Here is a 17635-nt window from a genome sequence, read left to right as displayed (position 1 = left end):
TGGCCTGGTGCCCTCACGGTCAGCACTTGCAGCATGGAAGTGAAACAATGACACGAGGCAGTTTTATGTGCCATCTGCAGCGAAGCTGGGCGAGCAGGGGAGTGGCCTCTGGTGGCTCCATTCAGGCTCCACTCAGGGCAGCTTACAGATGGGGGGGCCAGGGAGAGCGAAGACCTGTCTTGGGGTGATGTGACCCCCTAACACTTACACGGAAGCTGCTGCCCACGGCCTGCCAGACCAACGTGCTGAGCATCAAAGCATGGACACACAGGGACCCCAGGGTCTCCATGGGGGATTTTCTGGCAGCGGTGGCATGGCAGTCGGGCGGCGGAGGGAACGCTCCTCGTGGTTCCCTGAATCTCTTGTCCTCGCTCACCCTCTGGCTCTCTGTCCTCTACCCAAAATGAATGCACCACGGAGCGTGCCACAGGAGGGCCACCCCTGACCGGCGTCAGAGGGTTGAGGCCAGATGAAACCTGCTCACTCCCTCGTGTTCCTGCTCGGGAAAGTGGGGAGGTGGGGGGAGCGACAGTGACAGCGACGCTTCGTCCCGCCGCAGGGAGTGGCAAGGGAGGTGGTGGGACAAGCGAGGTGGACGGGGACCCCCCGGTGCCCGGGCACCCACCTTGTTCCGGAGCCGGTCGTTCTCGTCGCGGCAGACGGAGAACTGCCTCTTCCACTGCTCCAGGCTGGCGGCCGACTCCTGCAGCGCCGTGGTCAGCCGCGCGTTGCTCTCCCGCAGGGTCTGCAGCTCCATCTCCCATTTCTTCACGTTGGCGGCACTGCGGGCAGGCCAGGCGGTGACCCGGACGCTGGGGGCCACCCACCCCGCCTGACCCCACACCATACCCTGGCCCCCCCGCTGGCCACGGGGGATCAGGTGCTATGAAGGGCTGGAGCCTCTCTAGTGCCAACAGGTCACCTTGCCAGGCTGCTTTCTTAAAGAATCGCTTCAGGAAAGCACAAAACTCTTGGGGAAGGAGCAGCCGAAGCTCGGAAGGAAGCCCTCGCTCCCTGCAGAGCCCCTGCCCCAGACGCTGCTGTCCTGTCTCTTCCTGAAGCGAGCCCCAGGGTCGCAGGCTCTGAAACAGGCCCTCGAGGGTCTCAGGAATCCCTGACACCAGGACCCTGGGCGTGACGGGCAGCCCAGCAACACGTGACAACCTGTGCCTCCTCCCAGCCCGTAGGGAATCCAAGCTGACGTCCAGAGGGCAGAGGGGACAGGGACTGTGTGTCCCCCTGGCCGACCTCATGTCACCTCAGGGGTGGGGGAGGTCCACAGGTTTGTGGGACGCCTCCATGCGACCAAAGCAATCTCGCCTTTGTCTTCCATCCTACGTGCTTCACAGAGGAGTAGTTTCAAGAAACAAACCACAATCGGGCTCCCCTCAGGGTCTGGTTCATGGTCCTTCTGCCTTCTGGCTTTGCAGACCACACGTGCGCGGAGCTGCAGGTACCCCGAGGCCAGAGCTGCATAGGACACGCAGGACACGTGGGCACGCAGGACACGTGGGCACGCAGGACACATGGGCATGCAGGACACACAGACACGCAGGACATGTGGGCACACAACATGCAGGACACATAAGACACACGGACAAGCAGGACCCGTAGGACCCATAAGACATGCAGGGCACACAGGACATGCAGGACACGTGGACACACGGACACACAGGACATGTAAGACGTAAGACACAAGGACATGGAGGACCCGCAAGACACACAGGACATGCAGGACACGTGGGCACACGGACACACAGGACATGTGGGCACACAGGACATGCAGGACACGTGGGCATGTAGGACATGCAAGACACAGGACACATGGACACACGGACACAGAACATGTGGGCACGCAGGATACGCAAGACATGCAGGATCCACAGGACACAAAAGACACAAGGACATGCAGGACCTGCAAGACACGCAGGGCATTCAGGACACGGAGGCACACAGGACACGTGGACACACAGACATGTGGGTACACAGCGCACACAGGACACGTGGGCACGCAGGACACACAAGACACACAGGACACAGAGGACCCGCAGGATACACAGGGCATGTGGACACACAGACACGTGGGTACACAGGACACGCAGGACACACCCCACTCAAAGTGTCCGGCTTCTAATCAATCCGGCCTGGCTGATGTCACTTCTGTCTCTAAAGGCCTTTTTTTTTGTGGGGGGGGTAAGTAAATAGGAATGTTTCTCTGTAACCTGTGTTCTCCTCCATCCCACAGCCTCAAGGACGGGGGAACGTGACTAGAAATACAAGCTTTCAGTTTCAAACACTACAGGCAAAAAATAGCAAGATGGAATCTGGTTAATCTCAGAACACATGATGGAGAATTTAAGCTGCTTTAGGGAAATGGCTTCACACCCATTCCTAGAATGCCCTTGCTCATTAAGTTGGGATTTAAAAAAACCTTTATTTTTAGGGGTGGAACGTTTTCATCCAACAGCATCTTGTGTCTTAAACAACAAAAGAGTGAAAAGCAGGCAGGACGGTGGGGAAATCGCCTTAACATGACCTTAAGCAAGGATGCATTTTACCACTGAGACTCAGTTTCCTCAGTTTCCTCCTGTAAAATGGAGTTAATGTGATCTAGCTTTTTAATGGGGCAAGTCTGGGGAGAGCAGCTTCTCAGCCACAGAAAGGCTGGGGGGAGCTGGCCAAGCCCCCGTCTGGGATGGGGACAGCGTGATTCCCAAGGACAGCCGCTCTGAGCGGGCTCACAGGGCCAGCCCAGCCGTCGGGAAATGGGCCACGCTCTCAAGACAGGAAAATGTAAGCACAGCCTGTGTAGTCATTAAAAATTAAAATCATGTTGATCTTATTATGGGGATTATGTTAAATTTATGCATCCATTTATAGGAAATGGATTCTTTTTAAATATGAAGACATTTCTACCACCTCCCAATAGAATATATCTTTCTATTTGTTAAATTATTCATTTATGGCCCTCAAAATCATTTTAAAACTTTCTTCACAGAGATTCTGTGCCATTAAGTTTTCTGTATTTATGTTTCTAGTTCATGTAATTGATGGTTTTAGTTCGTATCACAAAGGAATTTCTCATCTTCAAATACATATTTTATGTGACGCTTGTTTGTATCTAGAAAAGCTATTGATTTTTGTGAGAGGTTGTATTCTTAACAGTTTTTTATAGATTTTTCTTGGATGTTTGAGATTCAGTCTTACTCTGTACAAATCAATGATATATTTGTTTCCTCAAAAAACCAGAACAAAACAGAAGCACAGGGACCAGTCTCTCTCACACTTGTATACACACACACACACACACACACACACACACACACCTCTTTCGCACAATCGGAAATCTCACACACACACCGGCGGGCACATATGCTCCTGGTCTGGGCGGTCAGACAGAGAACAACCATGAAGCCAGCTGGCCTTGCTTTGGCCCGGAGACAAGACCAGACACTCTGAGCAGGACCTGGTCTCCTCATGAAACCCCACCTGGCGGGAAAGGCCGCGGGAGGCAGTGACCTCGGGAAAAGGCCCTGTGGATTGCAAACAGCCATACCTCTGTGTCAAGGCGATCTTCAGCTTGTCGTTCTCAGACTTAAGCTGTGCGTCAGCAGGACCCACGTGAGAGGCCTTTTCATCGTCTGTCCCGTTGACGCTGGACACCTGAGTAGAAGACGGGGTTTCACACCCAGGTTCTGGGCCAAAGGGAGTCACCTTCACACCGGATTTGCTCATAGTAGCAGCAGGTCAGGCATAATGAGAAAGTATGTTCATGAGCAGGGGACAACCAACTTGTCAGACCAGAACGCGACCAAGACTAGCACGAGAGGCTAGCAATCATTACATTCTTCCGAGGAAACTTAATTTTAAAAATGGGGGGCGGCACTTGGGTGGCTCAGTCAGTTAAGTGTCTGCCTTCAGCTCAGGTCATGATCCCGGGGTCCTGGGATCGAGCCCCGCATCAGGCTCTCTGCTCAGCCAGGAGCCTGCTTCTCCCTGTGCAGCTCCCTGCACTCCTGTTCTCTCTCTCTGTATCTCTCGGTCTCAAATAAATAAATAAAATCCTTAAAAAAAAGTTGTTTAAAAAAACAAAAAAGACCCAAGGAAAAGGCCCGGAGGAGTCCAGGGAAAGCTGAGAAAGCGTGTGAACCTTCCTGACCAGAGCACACGTCGGTCGTGGTACCCCACTCCACAGAGCCACCAGACAAGCCTGCATACCCGGTCTCCCTTATTCAACACCAAAGCCACGGACGAGAGGGGAGTGGGGCTTACAACAGGGGACAAGAAACAGTGAGTGAGGAAAAGAGAAAAAGTATCAGAAATGGAGACAACCTATAGCCCCTGGGGCCAGAGAGAGAGCAAGACGCGCGAAACCAGCAGGGATGAGCCGTGGATGTGTGTGTGGCCTCCACGGCTCGTTAGCCTTATTATAAATATTCTGAAATATTTTCTGTAATAAGTCATGCCACAGGGCGGTGAAATCTCATTTGTTCTTGGAGAAGCTCTTCGATCTTGGCCTCCACTGAGCATAAAGGCAAAGGAAAGAACCACGGAGGGAACGATGCCTACATTTGACTACCGCTGAATTTCTGCACTGGAAAAAAAAAATGCCGTAAACAAAATTAAAAATGCACAAAAACCTGGGGAAAATATCGGCTGCTGAACATTTGCATATATGAAAAACAAGATGTTAATACCTTTCTTATCTGAAAAACTTCAAGAGGCCGTGTCTTTTTAGAGCCACATGCTGACATAGCTATGGGGGAAATGATAAGATGTTTAAGATTTGCTTAAAATTCGGGGGGGGGGCACCAAGCAAACAATTGATCTTAAATTCCTAATTGTTTAAAGCTGATCTGTATGTCGCATGGAGGTTCATTATACAATTCTGCCTAGCTTTGAGTATGTTCAAAAATAACCATGTTAAAAAATAAAATTCTTAGAAAGCAACACAAAAAGGGGGCACCTGGGTGGCTCAGTCGGTTAAGCATCTGCCTTTGGCTCAGGTTATGATCCCAGGGTCCTGGGATCAAGCCTCCCTTCTCAGAGGGGAGTCTGATTCTCACTTTCTCTCTGCCTGCCTCTTCCCCACTCCTAACCCCTCTTGTGTTCATGCTCTCTTGCTCTCTCTCAAATAAATAAAATCTCAAAAAAAAAAAAAGTCAACACAAAAAGATGAATACTTCGATTCTTTTTTAAAAGGAAAAATATACATAATTGACATTTACAGAAGAAGAAATGGATAGAATCAATCAACACAAAAAATATTTAATCTCACTGGTAAAGAAACGTGAAGTGAAAAAAGCCAACAGAATACATTTTCCTGCTGTCAAGTCAACAAAGCTTTGTTGGTGAGAGTGTGGGAGGATAAAATTGTTCCCAGTCCCTGCTGGTGGGAGTCAGAACCATACGTTTCTATAGGCTAAGTCTGCAGTGTTTGTCAAAAGCTTTTAAAATGTCCCTATCTTTTAACCTAATCCTTTCAAGAATTTATCCTGTAGAAATTACCAAATGCAGAGATGTACAAAGACGTTGATCACAGGGTCATTTATATTCCTGAAAATTAGAAATCACATCGATGTCCCAAAGTGTGGGTTAATGGAATATGTTGCTATACAGACAAATGCTAGGCTAGCCATTGACGTAGTTTTGAAAAGGGATATTTGAAAACACAGGGGAATGATCATGAAATATAAAATAAAAAAGTTGGGGCGCCTGGGGGGCTCCGTTGGTTAAGCGTCTGCTTTCGGCTCAGGTCATGATCCCAGGGTCCTGGGATCGAGCCCTGCATCAGGCTCTCTGCTCAGCGGGAAGCCTGCTCCTCCCTCTACCACTCCCCCTGCTTGTGTTCCCTCTCTCGCTATCTCCGTCAAATAAATACATAAAATCTTAAAAATAAAAAGTAAAAAGGTTAAAAAATATAAAAATATATTATAAAATTTATATATATATATATAAATATCAGGAACACACCTAAACATGAACAGTGTCTTTGTGTTGTGAGAAAGCAGGTCGTTCCCATTCTCCTGTTTAGACTACCGCACGGTTTTGATTTTTTTTTACGGTAAATAGTATTGCTTTCACCTTCAGGATAAGACCCATGTAGGATGTTTTAAGATCTTCAAATATTTGGGAAACTTACCCAAAGTGTTCATTTCCCTAAGAGATTCAGGAAAGCAAGCAAATGTATGTTTTCCAATAAAAATGCACAAAAAATGTACGATGATCTCTACATTTGGGGAAACGTCAGGAAGATAAATGAAAACTAAAGCTTGGAGACAAAAAGCTGACATATAATTAATACATATATATAAAATAGCACCTTAGGGATATAGTTGTTTTTTTAAGGTTTAAATGCTTTTGCGGGGGGACGCCTGGGTAGCTTAGTCGGTTAAGCAGCTGCCTTCAGCTCAGGTCCTGATCCCAGGGTCCTGGGATTGAGCCCCGCATTGGGCATCCTGCTCAACGGGGAGCCTGCTTCTCTCACCCCTCTTTTTGCTGCGCCCTCTGCTTGTGTTCTCTGTGTCAAGTAAATAAGAAAAATCTTTAAAAAAAAAAAAAAAACAAACCTTTTTGGGGGGTGAACCTGGGTGGCTCAGTCAGTTAAGTGTCTGACTTTTTTTTTTTTTAAGATTTTATTTATTTATTTGACAGAGGGAGATAGTGAGAGAGGGAGCACAAGCAGGGGGAGTGGGAGAGGGAGGAGCAGGCTTCCCACTGAGCAGGGAGCCCGATGCAGGGCTCGATCCCAGGATCTGGGATCATGACCTGAGCTGAAGGCAGAGGCTTAACCCACTGAGCCACCCCGGCGCCCCTAAGCGTCTGACTCTTGATTTTGCCTCAGTTCATGATCTCAGGGTCGTGAGACAGAGCCCCACTACGGGCTCCACACAAGCAGGGAGCCTGCTTAAGATTCTCCCTCTCCTTCTGTCCCTCCCTCCATGCCCAGGCTCTCTCTCAAATGGCTAAATAAACCCTTTGAAATTTAAAAAAAAAAAAAAACTTTTTTGGTAAAAACAAACATTAAAACAGAAACCTTACATAAAGAACTTCTGATTATGAAGTTCAAGGATACTTCTATAATATGTGGTATTCAGAAAAAGATCATATATTAGAAACTCTATTTAGGTTATGGACCATTGCTGGTATCCAATTTTACAGGTCTTCAGCGATTTACTCAGTATGGTAATTAGTGTATGAAATTAAGAGCGTCATTCAGATCATATTAAAGATTCTTTAGAAAGATTCAGGAAAGTTCCTGTTCACCTGAAGCCTAATACACATTTCGTAAATTCACACAGGGTATCTTTCATATGACGAGCCAGGACAGGCACTGGGAAATCCCGGGTCCTCGGGGCCAGCCCCGGCAGCAAATGCAGAGCCCTGCCTGCGGAGCGTGCTCCTGCCTCGGGGTCGGTGATGGGGAGAGGTCTCCTTCTCTGCAGTCTTCCGGGGCGCTCTTCCCACAGCTGGGTGCATTTTCCAAGGCTCTAGCTTTGCCCTCCCTTTTCCCACTGCTTCTTTCTTTCTTTACTGTTTTAGATTTTATTTATCTATTTGCCAGAGAGAAAGCGCAAGCCGAGGGAGCAGCAGGCAGAGGGAGAAGCAGGCGCCCCGCAGAGCAGGAAGCCAGATATGGGACTTGATCCCAGGACCCTGGGATCATGACCTGAGCTGAAGGCAGACGCTTAACCGACTGAGCCCCCCAGGCACCAGCCCCCCACACTGCTTCTTGGTATACTCAAGGCTTCAGCTATTATTTCTTTAAAGCAGACGGTCAACTTGAAAATGTCCAACTTGACAGCCCAGTCCCCTGGCTGTCCCCAACCTCCACCCCCTCCTCTTTACCCCCGGGGCTGTGTCCTTGCCAATCTGCCCGCTGTCTGTCACTCCGACTTCCTTCCCACCTGCAAGCAACGCCCTCATGTCGATTCCAGAGAAACTATCATGCAACACCTCCAATGTCTGCCCAAACGATGAATAACAATTAAGTAAATAATAATTAATAAACTAGAAATAAAGAATCTCCAAGCACATCTCTAATTCCTCCCACAGTGCACTCCGCTCCCGCCAGGCAGACTCCCGGCTGTCTTGCTGCTGCACCATGCTTAGTCCCAACCCCGAACCTTCCCCCCACTGTCTCCTGTTCCCTTATCTCTCTGCGCAGAATCTTACCCCTCAGTCAGGCCTTCTGCCCTCCACTACATATGCCAAACCAGACATCAAGAATGCAGGGATTTTTACTTTGGGTTAAAAGAGATTCCTTTTGGTCAATCACCACACTTTCAAGTAGACAGAACACTTAATTTCTGGCAAAGCCACATCTCCTTTGCTAAATCCAGGGCTGCTGGAACACCATCTCCCGTCCAGCTTTATTAAAACATAGACAGACGGGCGCCTGGGTGGCTCAGTGGGTTAAGCCTCTGCCTTCGGCTCAGGTCATGATCTCAGGGTCCTGGGATTGAGCCCTGCATCCAGCTCTCTGCTCAACAGGGAGCCTGCTTCCCGCCCCCCCCCCCCCGCGCCTGCCTCTCTGTCTATTTGTGATCTCTGTCTGTCAAATAAATAAATAAAAATCTTTAAAAAAACCAAACAGTTCACTTCTGCTCTCTCTCTTTAAAAAAACAGAACAAAACAGAGACCGGGGCTCCCTAGCATCAACCGAGTTTTCCGTGTCGCAGGCACGAGGCACCGTATTTTCGATGCACACCTCCCAGCACAGGAGGGAAACACCCTGCTTCTCTCTGGTGCGGAAACACAGTGACAGAGAATGCCTCTGAGCAGCCAGGGGTGTGCAGCGATTCTAATCGCATCAGCTGCTTTCTGTCCAGATGTGCTGGCACATCTGGAAAATCCGAGCCTCGTGCAAACATGTCTTATCCACCTCAGCAGGAGCACGTGAGCCGCCGGAAGAGCCTTCAAACTGCCCTCCTGCCACAAGTCCCTATTTCTTGTCAAAGTGACAAGGAACAAAGAGTCCCACTTACTGATCCCACACCGGATTTATTTTGTGCACAAATTACGTACCTGGGAATGGTTGCTCGAGGTCTCGATTTTCTCCTGGGACTTGTCTCTGGCCAGCCTGGCAGCTTCTTTCACCTCCTGGAACTTCTCTGCAAACTGAGCGTGAACAGGAGTTACTGGAGTTGTTCTCGGCCCTGAGCGCGCTGGTTTTCAGAACCCAACTTCGGTGCTTTGCACTCATTTTAAGTCAATAAACCATATAAATCCAGAAGATGGTTTTATTTGAGATGAAAAGAAATGCACATAAGGAACGCTTCTTCCATCAAACTACCAGCCAAGGTCAGATCCAAATCACTTTTTTAAAGATTTATTTATTTTAAAGAGAGAGAGCCCATGGGCATGGGGGAGGGGCAGAAGCAGAGAGGGACCTCAAGCTGATTCGCCGACTCCCTGCTGAGCGCGGAGACTGACACGGGGCTCGATCCCAGGACCTTAGATCATGACCCCAGCTGAAACCAAGAGTGGGCTGTGTAACTGAGCCCCCCAGGTGCCCCTGATCTGATCTGATCACTTCCAGGCTGCTGAAGCTAGTTTAATAATGAAGTAGTAAAAACAAGCGCCTCCCATGGCAGGAACGTAAGTGTAGCTGTATCACAGAAGGGTCCACCCTAAACTTCACCACCTCGATGGAAAGATCCAAGAACTCCTACAATATGACGGAAACCAACAAGATCAAGAGTTGGGGAGAAGGCACTGTTCTAGATTTTAAAAGCTTAAGATATAAAATAGCAAAATGCAAAACAGCAAAAGGCAACATGTAGCCTATGACTGTGTGCTGAACAGACCATCTGTAACTGGGGGGAAACTGGGGTGCTTGGGTGGCTCGGTCAGCTGAGTGTCAGGCTCTTGGTTTCGGCTCAGGTCAAGATCTCAGGGTCATGGCATCGAGTCCTGCATCAGGCTCTGTGTTCAGTGTGGAGTCTGCTTCAGATTCTCTCTCCCTCTGCTCCTCCCTACACATGCTCTCTCTCTCTCGAATGAATAAATAAAATTAAAAAAAAAAAAAAGAAAGAAACGCCAATGATGTCATGGTCATGAGGGAAAACATCATTACTTTTTAGAGACAGACACTGAAATCTTTTGCTGTCTGCAGTGTCCTTGAAAGTACTTCAACAGGGGCGCCTGGGTGGCTCAGTGGGTTGAGCCTCTGCCTTCGGCTCAGGTCATGATCTCAGGGTCCTGGGATCGAGCCCCGCATCGGGCTCTCTGCTCAGCAGGGTGCCTGCTTCCCTTCCTCTCTCTGTCTGCCTGCCTCTCTGCCTACTTGTGATCTCTCTCTGTGTCAAATAAATAAATAAAATCTTTAAAAAAAAGACTTCAAAAACAATAAAAGAGAGGAAGAAATGTGGCAAATGTTAATAAGCACTGAGCCTAATACATATCACTAATAAGCGATATGTATATGGGGGTTGATTATATGATGCTCTCTACCTTTAAAAAACTGTTTCGGGGCGCCTGGGTGGCTCAGTGGGTTAGGTCCTGGGATCGAGCCCCACATCGGGCCTCTGCTCCACGGAGGGCCTGTTTCCTCCTCTCTCTCTCTGCCTGCCTCTCTGCCTACTTGTGATCTCTGTCTGTCAAATAAATAAAATCTTAAAAAAAAAAAAATACTGTTTCTAATATTTCCATGCTAAAAAACATCCTTCAAATGCCACGGCAATCAAATCAATCATGGGCTTATGGATACAGACAAGGCAACTGATTTTAATTAGCAAATACACAGTCGGAGCAGAGAAGATCCTAGGAGGGCGGTGTCGGCAACACAAAGCAATAGAGAGAGCAGCGTGCGGTTGCCGGGCACAGGGAGCTGGCAGGGAGCAAGGCTGCCGACAGTTCTAGGGCTTCTGCTGAGAACACATTAATTCCGGAGCGCGGGCTACCCTCTGACTATCTGCACGGCGCAGGTGGCAGCGGTCTGCTTTGGGAAACCTCGCCGGATGACAGACCCCGGGGAACAATGTGCCCTGGCTGGCGCGGGAGAGGTCAGCCCTTCTGTTCTGACCCGTGTTGCTCCTGCAGGACCAGAAATAAAGCCAGAGCCACCGGGTTTTGTATGTAGCCGCCCCACAGCTGTCGGAGGAAAACCACATGACTTGGGTAACACATGTGAGGTCCAGCAGGGATGGACAGAGCCCCTCCCTGGCCTGCTTCCTTTTTGGGGGGCCCTTAAAGTGAACACCTTATGTAGAAACTCCTTGATGGCGGGCTCCACGCCTTTCCCCACGGCCTCCTCGCCAGCACCTGCAGGAAGCAGGTGCAAGTCGGTTTGTTGGGTGAATGAAGGACTCGGGTTCCAGACAGACGCCCCCTCCCCTGACCACTTGAGAACAAATCATGTCAAAGGCACGGGTCTAGCCTAAGAAGGGCGCAGCTCTTCCTTCGCTGGACAGATGAGAAAGCGCTCAGTGAGGAACTGTGGTTCGGTGTCCGGGAGCACCCCACTCCCTCCTCCTGCTTCCTCAGCTGACCCGACCGGATCTCTCCCGGGAGCGAGGCCAGGCTTCCCTCAGAACATGAACATGGGCCCAGGAAAGTTTTTTTTGCAGGCACCATAAAGGTCTTTCAATCTTATTAAGACATTAAAAGACTGGATTTTTAAAGGTCTTATTTTCAGTGGTTTTGTATCCAGTATCAATTAAAAGTCAAATGTGACTTGAAGGAAGCTGTAAGAGATCCCCTTGCTAACAGAGTCTCAGCCACACTGTACGCTGTCATGGGGGGGGTTGGGGGGACGCCTCTCCCCCCGCAAGCCTCTCCAACCAGAAGCGCTCTCTTTCTCCTGTCCCCATCCCCATCAGGGGCGCTTTCTCTCATGGGTCTTATTTGAAGTTGCTTCTAGACTACATTGGAAACGTCATTAGCCAGAGTCACGCTCATTCAGTCAACAAACACAGTCCAAGGAGCCCTCGCTCCTTCAGTGAACAAGTGTTTTCCACCGTCCCTGAACCAGGTCGTGCACAAAGTTGGATACCGGGGCGAGTACACTGTGCAGCCAGATGCAGTTCTGGCTCCCAGGAGGCCAAGAGCTGAGTAGAAGACACGGGCAACCAAGTCAGTATGTAAAATTCTGTCAGGCTTTGACAGAGCCAGTCACTTCTGGACAGAGCTTGGGGCCTGCATTCCCTCTTTCTCCTACTTCACTCTGACCATCCCTACCTGGTGAAGACCTTGGTTCTACTCTTGGAGACCCTAATCCTAGGGTATCGACCTTCAGCTCCAATGGCTTCTTGCTTCTCCGTCCTGGACACACCTTCATGGCCCTCCCCTCCTCCCCCGGGCCCACAGGACAAACACATCTGTATGTTAACGAGTTTAATGGCTTCTTAACTCACGTTCTCTCTTGGGCTCCTCACCACTACTCTGTAGGGCGGGGATTCTCATCTACGGTTCCTAGATGAGAAAGGGCAGCCTTAGGCAGGTCAAGCCCATGACCACACAGCTAATAAATAATAATAAATAGTAATAATAAATGTAAACCTGAACCTGGACCCAGATGCATCTTCCATGCCTCCAGTTACCGTCTTGCGCCAACAAGGACACCAGAAGTCTTGCTCATGGCAGTTGCTAAGTGTTGACCAATTAGATTTTCCATTCGCAAAGAGAAGCCCCATTACCTTAAAATGTAAGATAGAATCGTACTGGCTCCCTCTTTCAAAGACAATTACCTGTCAAAGCTTCAACTTGAAATAGGCCATGGGGACCTTGAAGGCCAAGACAGGCCTGAGGCAAAGAATAGCGACAAGGAGTGGGGGCCCCGGCCAGCTCCATCAAGCCACTGTCCTTCTCAGTTGCAGAAGGGAGACTGCGAGCAGCTGTCACACGTACGTCTATAACACACGTCCCCACAGGACTGCAGAGTGATGGTGTCATTCCCAGTAATAACCGCCTTGAACATCTCAGCCAAGGGAAAAGGACACCCGCTCTTGGCTCACAGGGACGCGAAGAGAAGAGCCGCCGCAGTGGCTGGTCTCACTGCGGTCACCGCCACGCTCGGGGGCTCGGGATACCGAGAAGGACAGCGTGGAGGGGGGTCTCAGAAGCACCAGCATCACACAGACCATCGGACACCAACACTGGACACTACGTGTGCTGAGATCTTCCTGCTTCCCGGCTAGCTCAGGCAAGCTGCTCACTCTGCCCCTCACCAGCCTTTCCAACGTAGGCCACTGAGCCCCGCCGAGCCCCGGCCCCCTCCTCTGCCGCTGCCCGACAACGCACCTCGGTACCACTGGAGGAGGAGAGATGTGGCTTTGCTGGGTGCGGGGCAGGGGCACAGCAAAGGGAACTTGGGCTTCTCTGGCCTTCATTTGGTTAATTTCTTCAAGTAAAAAATGAAAGTGAAAAAGCCAGGAAACCACAACCTTTAGTAAGAGAGCGCCATAAAATTCATTCATTCAGAAATAGGAACTCGTTATGGCTACGTGCCAGAGGCTGTTCTGGGGACACCGAGATATGCGAGAAAGATTGGGTTTCTGTCCCCAGAGAAACTCTGACTTTGTAGAGGGTTTGGTTTTACACTCAAACGGGTGAGAATCAGAAAATTCCAGAAAATAAGCTTAAAATGCAATGAAGTAGGATAAACCCTACCAGATAAATTTTAAGTATATAATCGTTCTAAAAGATGGGCTATCAGTAGACGCACGATGGTAACGGACCCGACCACAGATATCAGCGTGAGCTGGTGACAAAGGAGGAATCTTCCTCGGACGGGGAGAAATGATTGGATGCGTAACACGTGATACAACTTCAGTAAACAGAGGGAAATGAGTTTAAATCCCTACTACAAACGAGGTGCATGATACACTTTCAGTGAGGTAAAGGGGTAAGCATGTTTTTCAAAAATCTGCATGTGTCGGGCCCCTGGGTGGCTCAGTCGGCTAAGTGTCTGCCTTCTGCTCGGGTCATGATCCCAGGGTCCTGGGATCCAGCCCCGCCAGCAGGTTCCCTGCTCAGAGGGGAGCCCGCTTCTCCCTCTGCCTCTGCCGGCTGTTCCCCCTGCATTCTCTCTCTCTCTGTCACATAAATAAATAAAATCTACTAAAAAAATAATAAAATAAAAATAAAAATCTGGATGCAAACAGAATTGAACATTTAACAAACTCCTGCTTGAAGGGTGAGAGAGTAATTATCTAAACTTGGAAGAAATAAAAGAAAAATCACGGGAGTGACAGACTCGACTACACAACCATTTAAAGCTTTTGAACAGGAAAGGGGAAAAACATGAAATCAGAAGGGAAACAGCCACCTGAGGGGGGAATATCCGTAGCTAGGCTGGCACCCCATTCTCTGTGCACACGGAAAAAATGAAAAGCCCAATAGATAAACGGCAAAATTCACTAATAAAAAAAAAAAAACCACACAGTAAGTAAGCAACTGATAAAAGAGACTGTTCAGTCCCGCCGGAAATGCAAATCACAATAATGAGGTACTATTCTTTGCTCGCTAAATTAGCAAACATTAAATACAATTAGAATACCCAGTGTGGACAAGATATTTCCAGGCCATTGTGTGGGCGGCACGGCCCCACTGAGAAGCCATTTAGAAATGGGGATCATCAGTGAAAAAAGCATTCATAACCACTGACCTAGTGATACCACTTCTGGGAAACAATTCTATGGAAAAATTGAGTACATTAAAAAAAAAAGTCTTCAATACAAAGATGCTAATCCTAGCATTATGAATAATACTGGAAACCCGGCAGCAACCAAGGGCCCCCAGAGGATTGTCCTTCGGTGAAAAAAATCCCCTGACTTCAAATCTACAGTTTTCTAATCTTCCCCTTTATTCTAAAATATCACATATGCTTGTGAATTTAGAAAGGGTAGCTTAGAAAAAAATATTTTTTAAACCTATAGTCCTACCACCCAACGATACGCACCGACTACATACATGTCCAATAGCTTCCTGTGTGTATGCATCCATTACATATATATATATATGTAATGGATATATATATATATATATATATATATATTTTATTTATTTATTTGACAGGCAGGGTCGGGGGAAGTGGGCTCCCTGCTGAGCAGAGAGCCCAATGTGGGGCTCCATCCCAGGACCCTGAGATCACGACCTGAGCCAAAATCAAGAGTCAGATGCTCAACGGACTGAGCCCTCCAGGGGTCCCATTACACATATCTCTTCTCAAAACCAGAACCATGTCGTCCACCTCATTTTATAGCCACTTTTGCAATTAACGGTGCAACATTAATATTTCCATGTAATCATACAAAATTCTGTTACAGCTTCTGAACTGCCATACAGCACAATATCCTGAAGGATATACTGGAGTTCATTTAGCCTGGATTCTTACTACTGGACATGTGGATGGTGTTTTTGCTTTTTATTTTGCTTTTGCTGTTACAAATGATGCTGCAAGGAAAATTCTTCCAGCGAAATCTGTGCCCAGGTATAATTATTTCCTTAGGATAGATGCCAATAAATGAAACCAACAGATCAAAGGATATTCAAAGCATCCAGGTTTCTGAAATGTATTCCAAATTCTCACATCTTTACTTATTAGGATCATTTTCTGTAGTGTTTAAACTTGTACTAATAATCTGTTAAAAAAAAATTAAAATCATCATTTTTTTCATCATTATCATGCCAGAAATGAAAGACCGTTGTTTCATTTGTGGGGTGTTTTTTTGTTTTTTTTTTTGTTTTTTTTGGCCTTGGCCATCGAAGACCCTGCGACAGACGCTACTTGCTTATTCAGAATCCATTTCTTGTTTTCTCTTGGCTTAATAACATCTCAAATTGGATCAGAGCAGAAAATTTCCCAGGTGGGAAAGAATGAGAACCAGTCTAAGCTGGTCATAACAACCTAATTCTCTCTGCAGCCCCCAACCCCTGCTGTGGGAAGGTGGCCCAGGGACTGAAGACTGACATTGGATCCAAGGAGCTGCCAAGGGAGCTCACAAGGGACCCTTCTACGTTCTCCCTATTGCCATGAATGCAGATGTGATGGACAGAGCTTGAGAAGCCATCTTAGCACCATGAGGAAAAGGCCAATAAAAGAAACAGTCACGCACAGCCCTCATAGCCAACGTCATGGGGCCACCGTATGGATGCTGGCAGTGGCCTGCCTCAGGACTTCAGTTTTGTATGAAAAGAATAACTCTATTTGCTTCAGCACAGTGACTCGTTCCCTGTTACTTGTAGCCCAAAGCATTCTCCCTACAACATATCAAAAGAATGATGAATCTCCCCCACTCTAAAACAATGGCCCTTAAATAGGAGAGGTAGAAGAGAGAGCAATGTTCCTACAACAGCACGGACTTGATGAACCTAACGATACACATCTGAATGACAGATGAAATCATTAAAATGGGTCAACAGCAAACGCTGCGCGCGCGTGTGTGTGTGTGTCTGTGTGTGTGTGTGACTTTAGACAAATCAGTCACACAGCACTATCAGCGCCATCCTGGATCAGCCCCTCTGTGGCAGGATGGGCTTCCTTCTGTCTGTGATAAGTGACACGGAGCCCAACTTGGGACGGCGGCCCCTCGAGGTCAGCTGCTGGAGAGAACATTCCCCTCGACCACCGGTTCACGCTCACGCTCGCATCGCCCTCCTTGGGTCTCTGTCCAGCAGCTTGTTCTTTTATCAGCACATGCAAGCCGTTTCCCAGGGTCTTCAGGAGGGCTGAGGTGGACCGATCAGCCCCCGCTTACCTCTGGGAATATGCAGCTGCTATCGTCTCTGGAAAGCCTGTCTCAGGGGCAGACAGTGTCCCTGTAGTGCTTTGGGGACTGTGGTGTGAAGGGGTCCTTATCATGGGAGTAGCAAAGACTAAGGCACCTATTTTCCTTCTGGGGGGGTAGAGAGAGATGGAGTGTAAATTGTTCTTTTTTTTTTTTTTAAAGGTTATTTATTTATTTATTTATTTGACAGACAGAGATCACAAGTAGGCAGAGAGGCAGGCAGAGAGAGAGAGAGAGGAGGAAGCAGGCTCCCTGCTGAGCAGAGAGCCCGATGCGGGGCTTGATCCCAGGACCCTGGGATCATGACCTGAGCCGAAAGCAGAGGCTTTAACCCACTGAGCCACCCAGGTACCCCCGGAGTGTAAATTGTTCTTAAGTGAAAATAGCTACAGTTCCTTTCCCTCACCCAGTCAGAGGGTGTGATTTACCGAGCCCTCTTTCCGGACCGCGGGGCGCTGCTCGGAGGAGTCAGAAACGTGCGGCCACAGCCGTCCCCTCGGGCCCGAGCTCCTCTCTGCCAGCTAATTGCCACTTGTCGAGACTGCCAGCCTCACTTGACGGTAATTTATCAGCGTGTGGCTAATCGTTCCCTTCAGGGAGATGGAGAAGAGGGTGACCTGAAACATTCTGAACAAAGGAGACACCCGAGAAGCCTTTATGACAACGGCAGGTCCGACCGGCGTCGCCCAAGGTGGCCGAGGGACTCAGGGAGACGGGGCCTCCTCCGTGATGACAGGACTTTTCCCTTGGCCTGGGGGAGTGAGAGGTGCGCGGGGAGGCAGGCACGGCCTGAGGCCTCCTCGCATCTCAGAGGCCCAGGGAGTGAACATCAACAATGTGTTCTCGTTTCTGTCTTGGGTTCTCGCTTTCGATTCTTTTCATTAGAAACGTTCTCCGTTTATGCT

At 48.7% G+C, this 17635-nt stretch overlaps 1 protein-coding gene across 2 annotated transcripts in view; it reads right to left on the bottom strand.

Moving 5' to 3' along the window:
- HOMER2 (homer scaffold protein 2) overlaps positions 1-17635 on the bottom strand; it is an 88003-nt gene that overhangs the window by 9964 nt on the left and 60404 nt on the right. For both annotated transcript variants that reach the window (XM_059179879.1, XM_059179880.1), the window contains exons 4-6: positions 9028-9120; positions 3557-3663; positions 626-782 (exon numbers count right to left, since the gene is read on the bottom strand). In XM_059179879.1, coding sequence (XP_059035862.1) covers positions 626-782; positions 3557-3663; positions 9028-9120 — 357 coding nt within the window. The remainder of the gene's footprint in view (positions 1-625; positions 783-3556; positions 3664-9027; positions 9121-17635) is intronic.

This window comes from Mustela lutreola, chromosome 7, assembly GCF_030435805.1.
Source record: "Mustela lutreola isolate mMusLut2 chromosome 7, mMusLut2.pri, whole genome shotgun sequence".
NCBI lineage: Eukaryota > Metazoa > Chordata > Mammalia > Carnivora > Mustelidae > Mustela > Mustela lutreola.
This window is presented reverse-complemented; position numbering and strand designations above follow the sequence as displayed.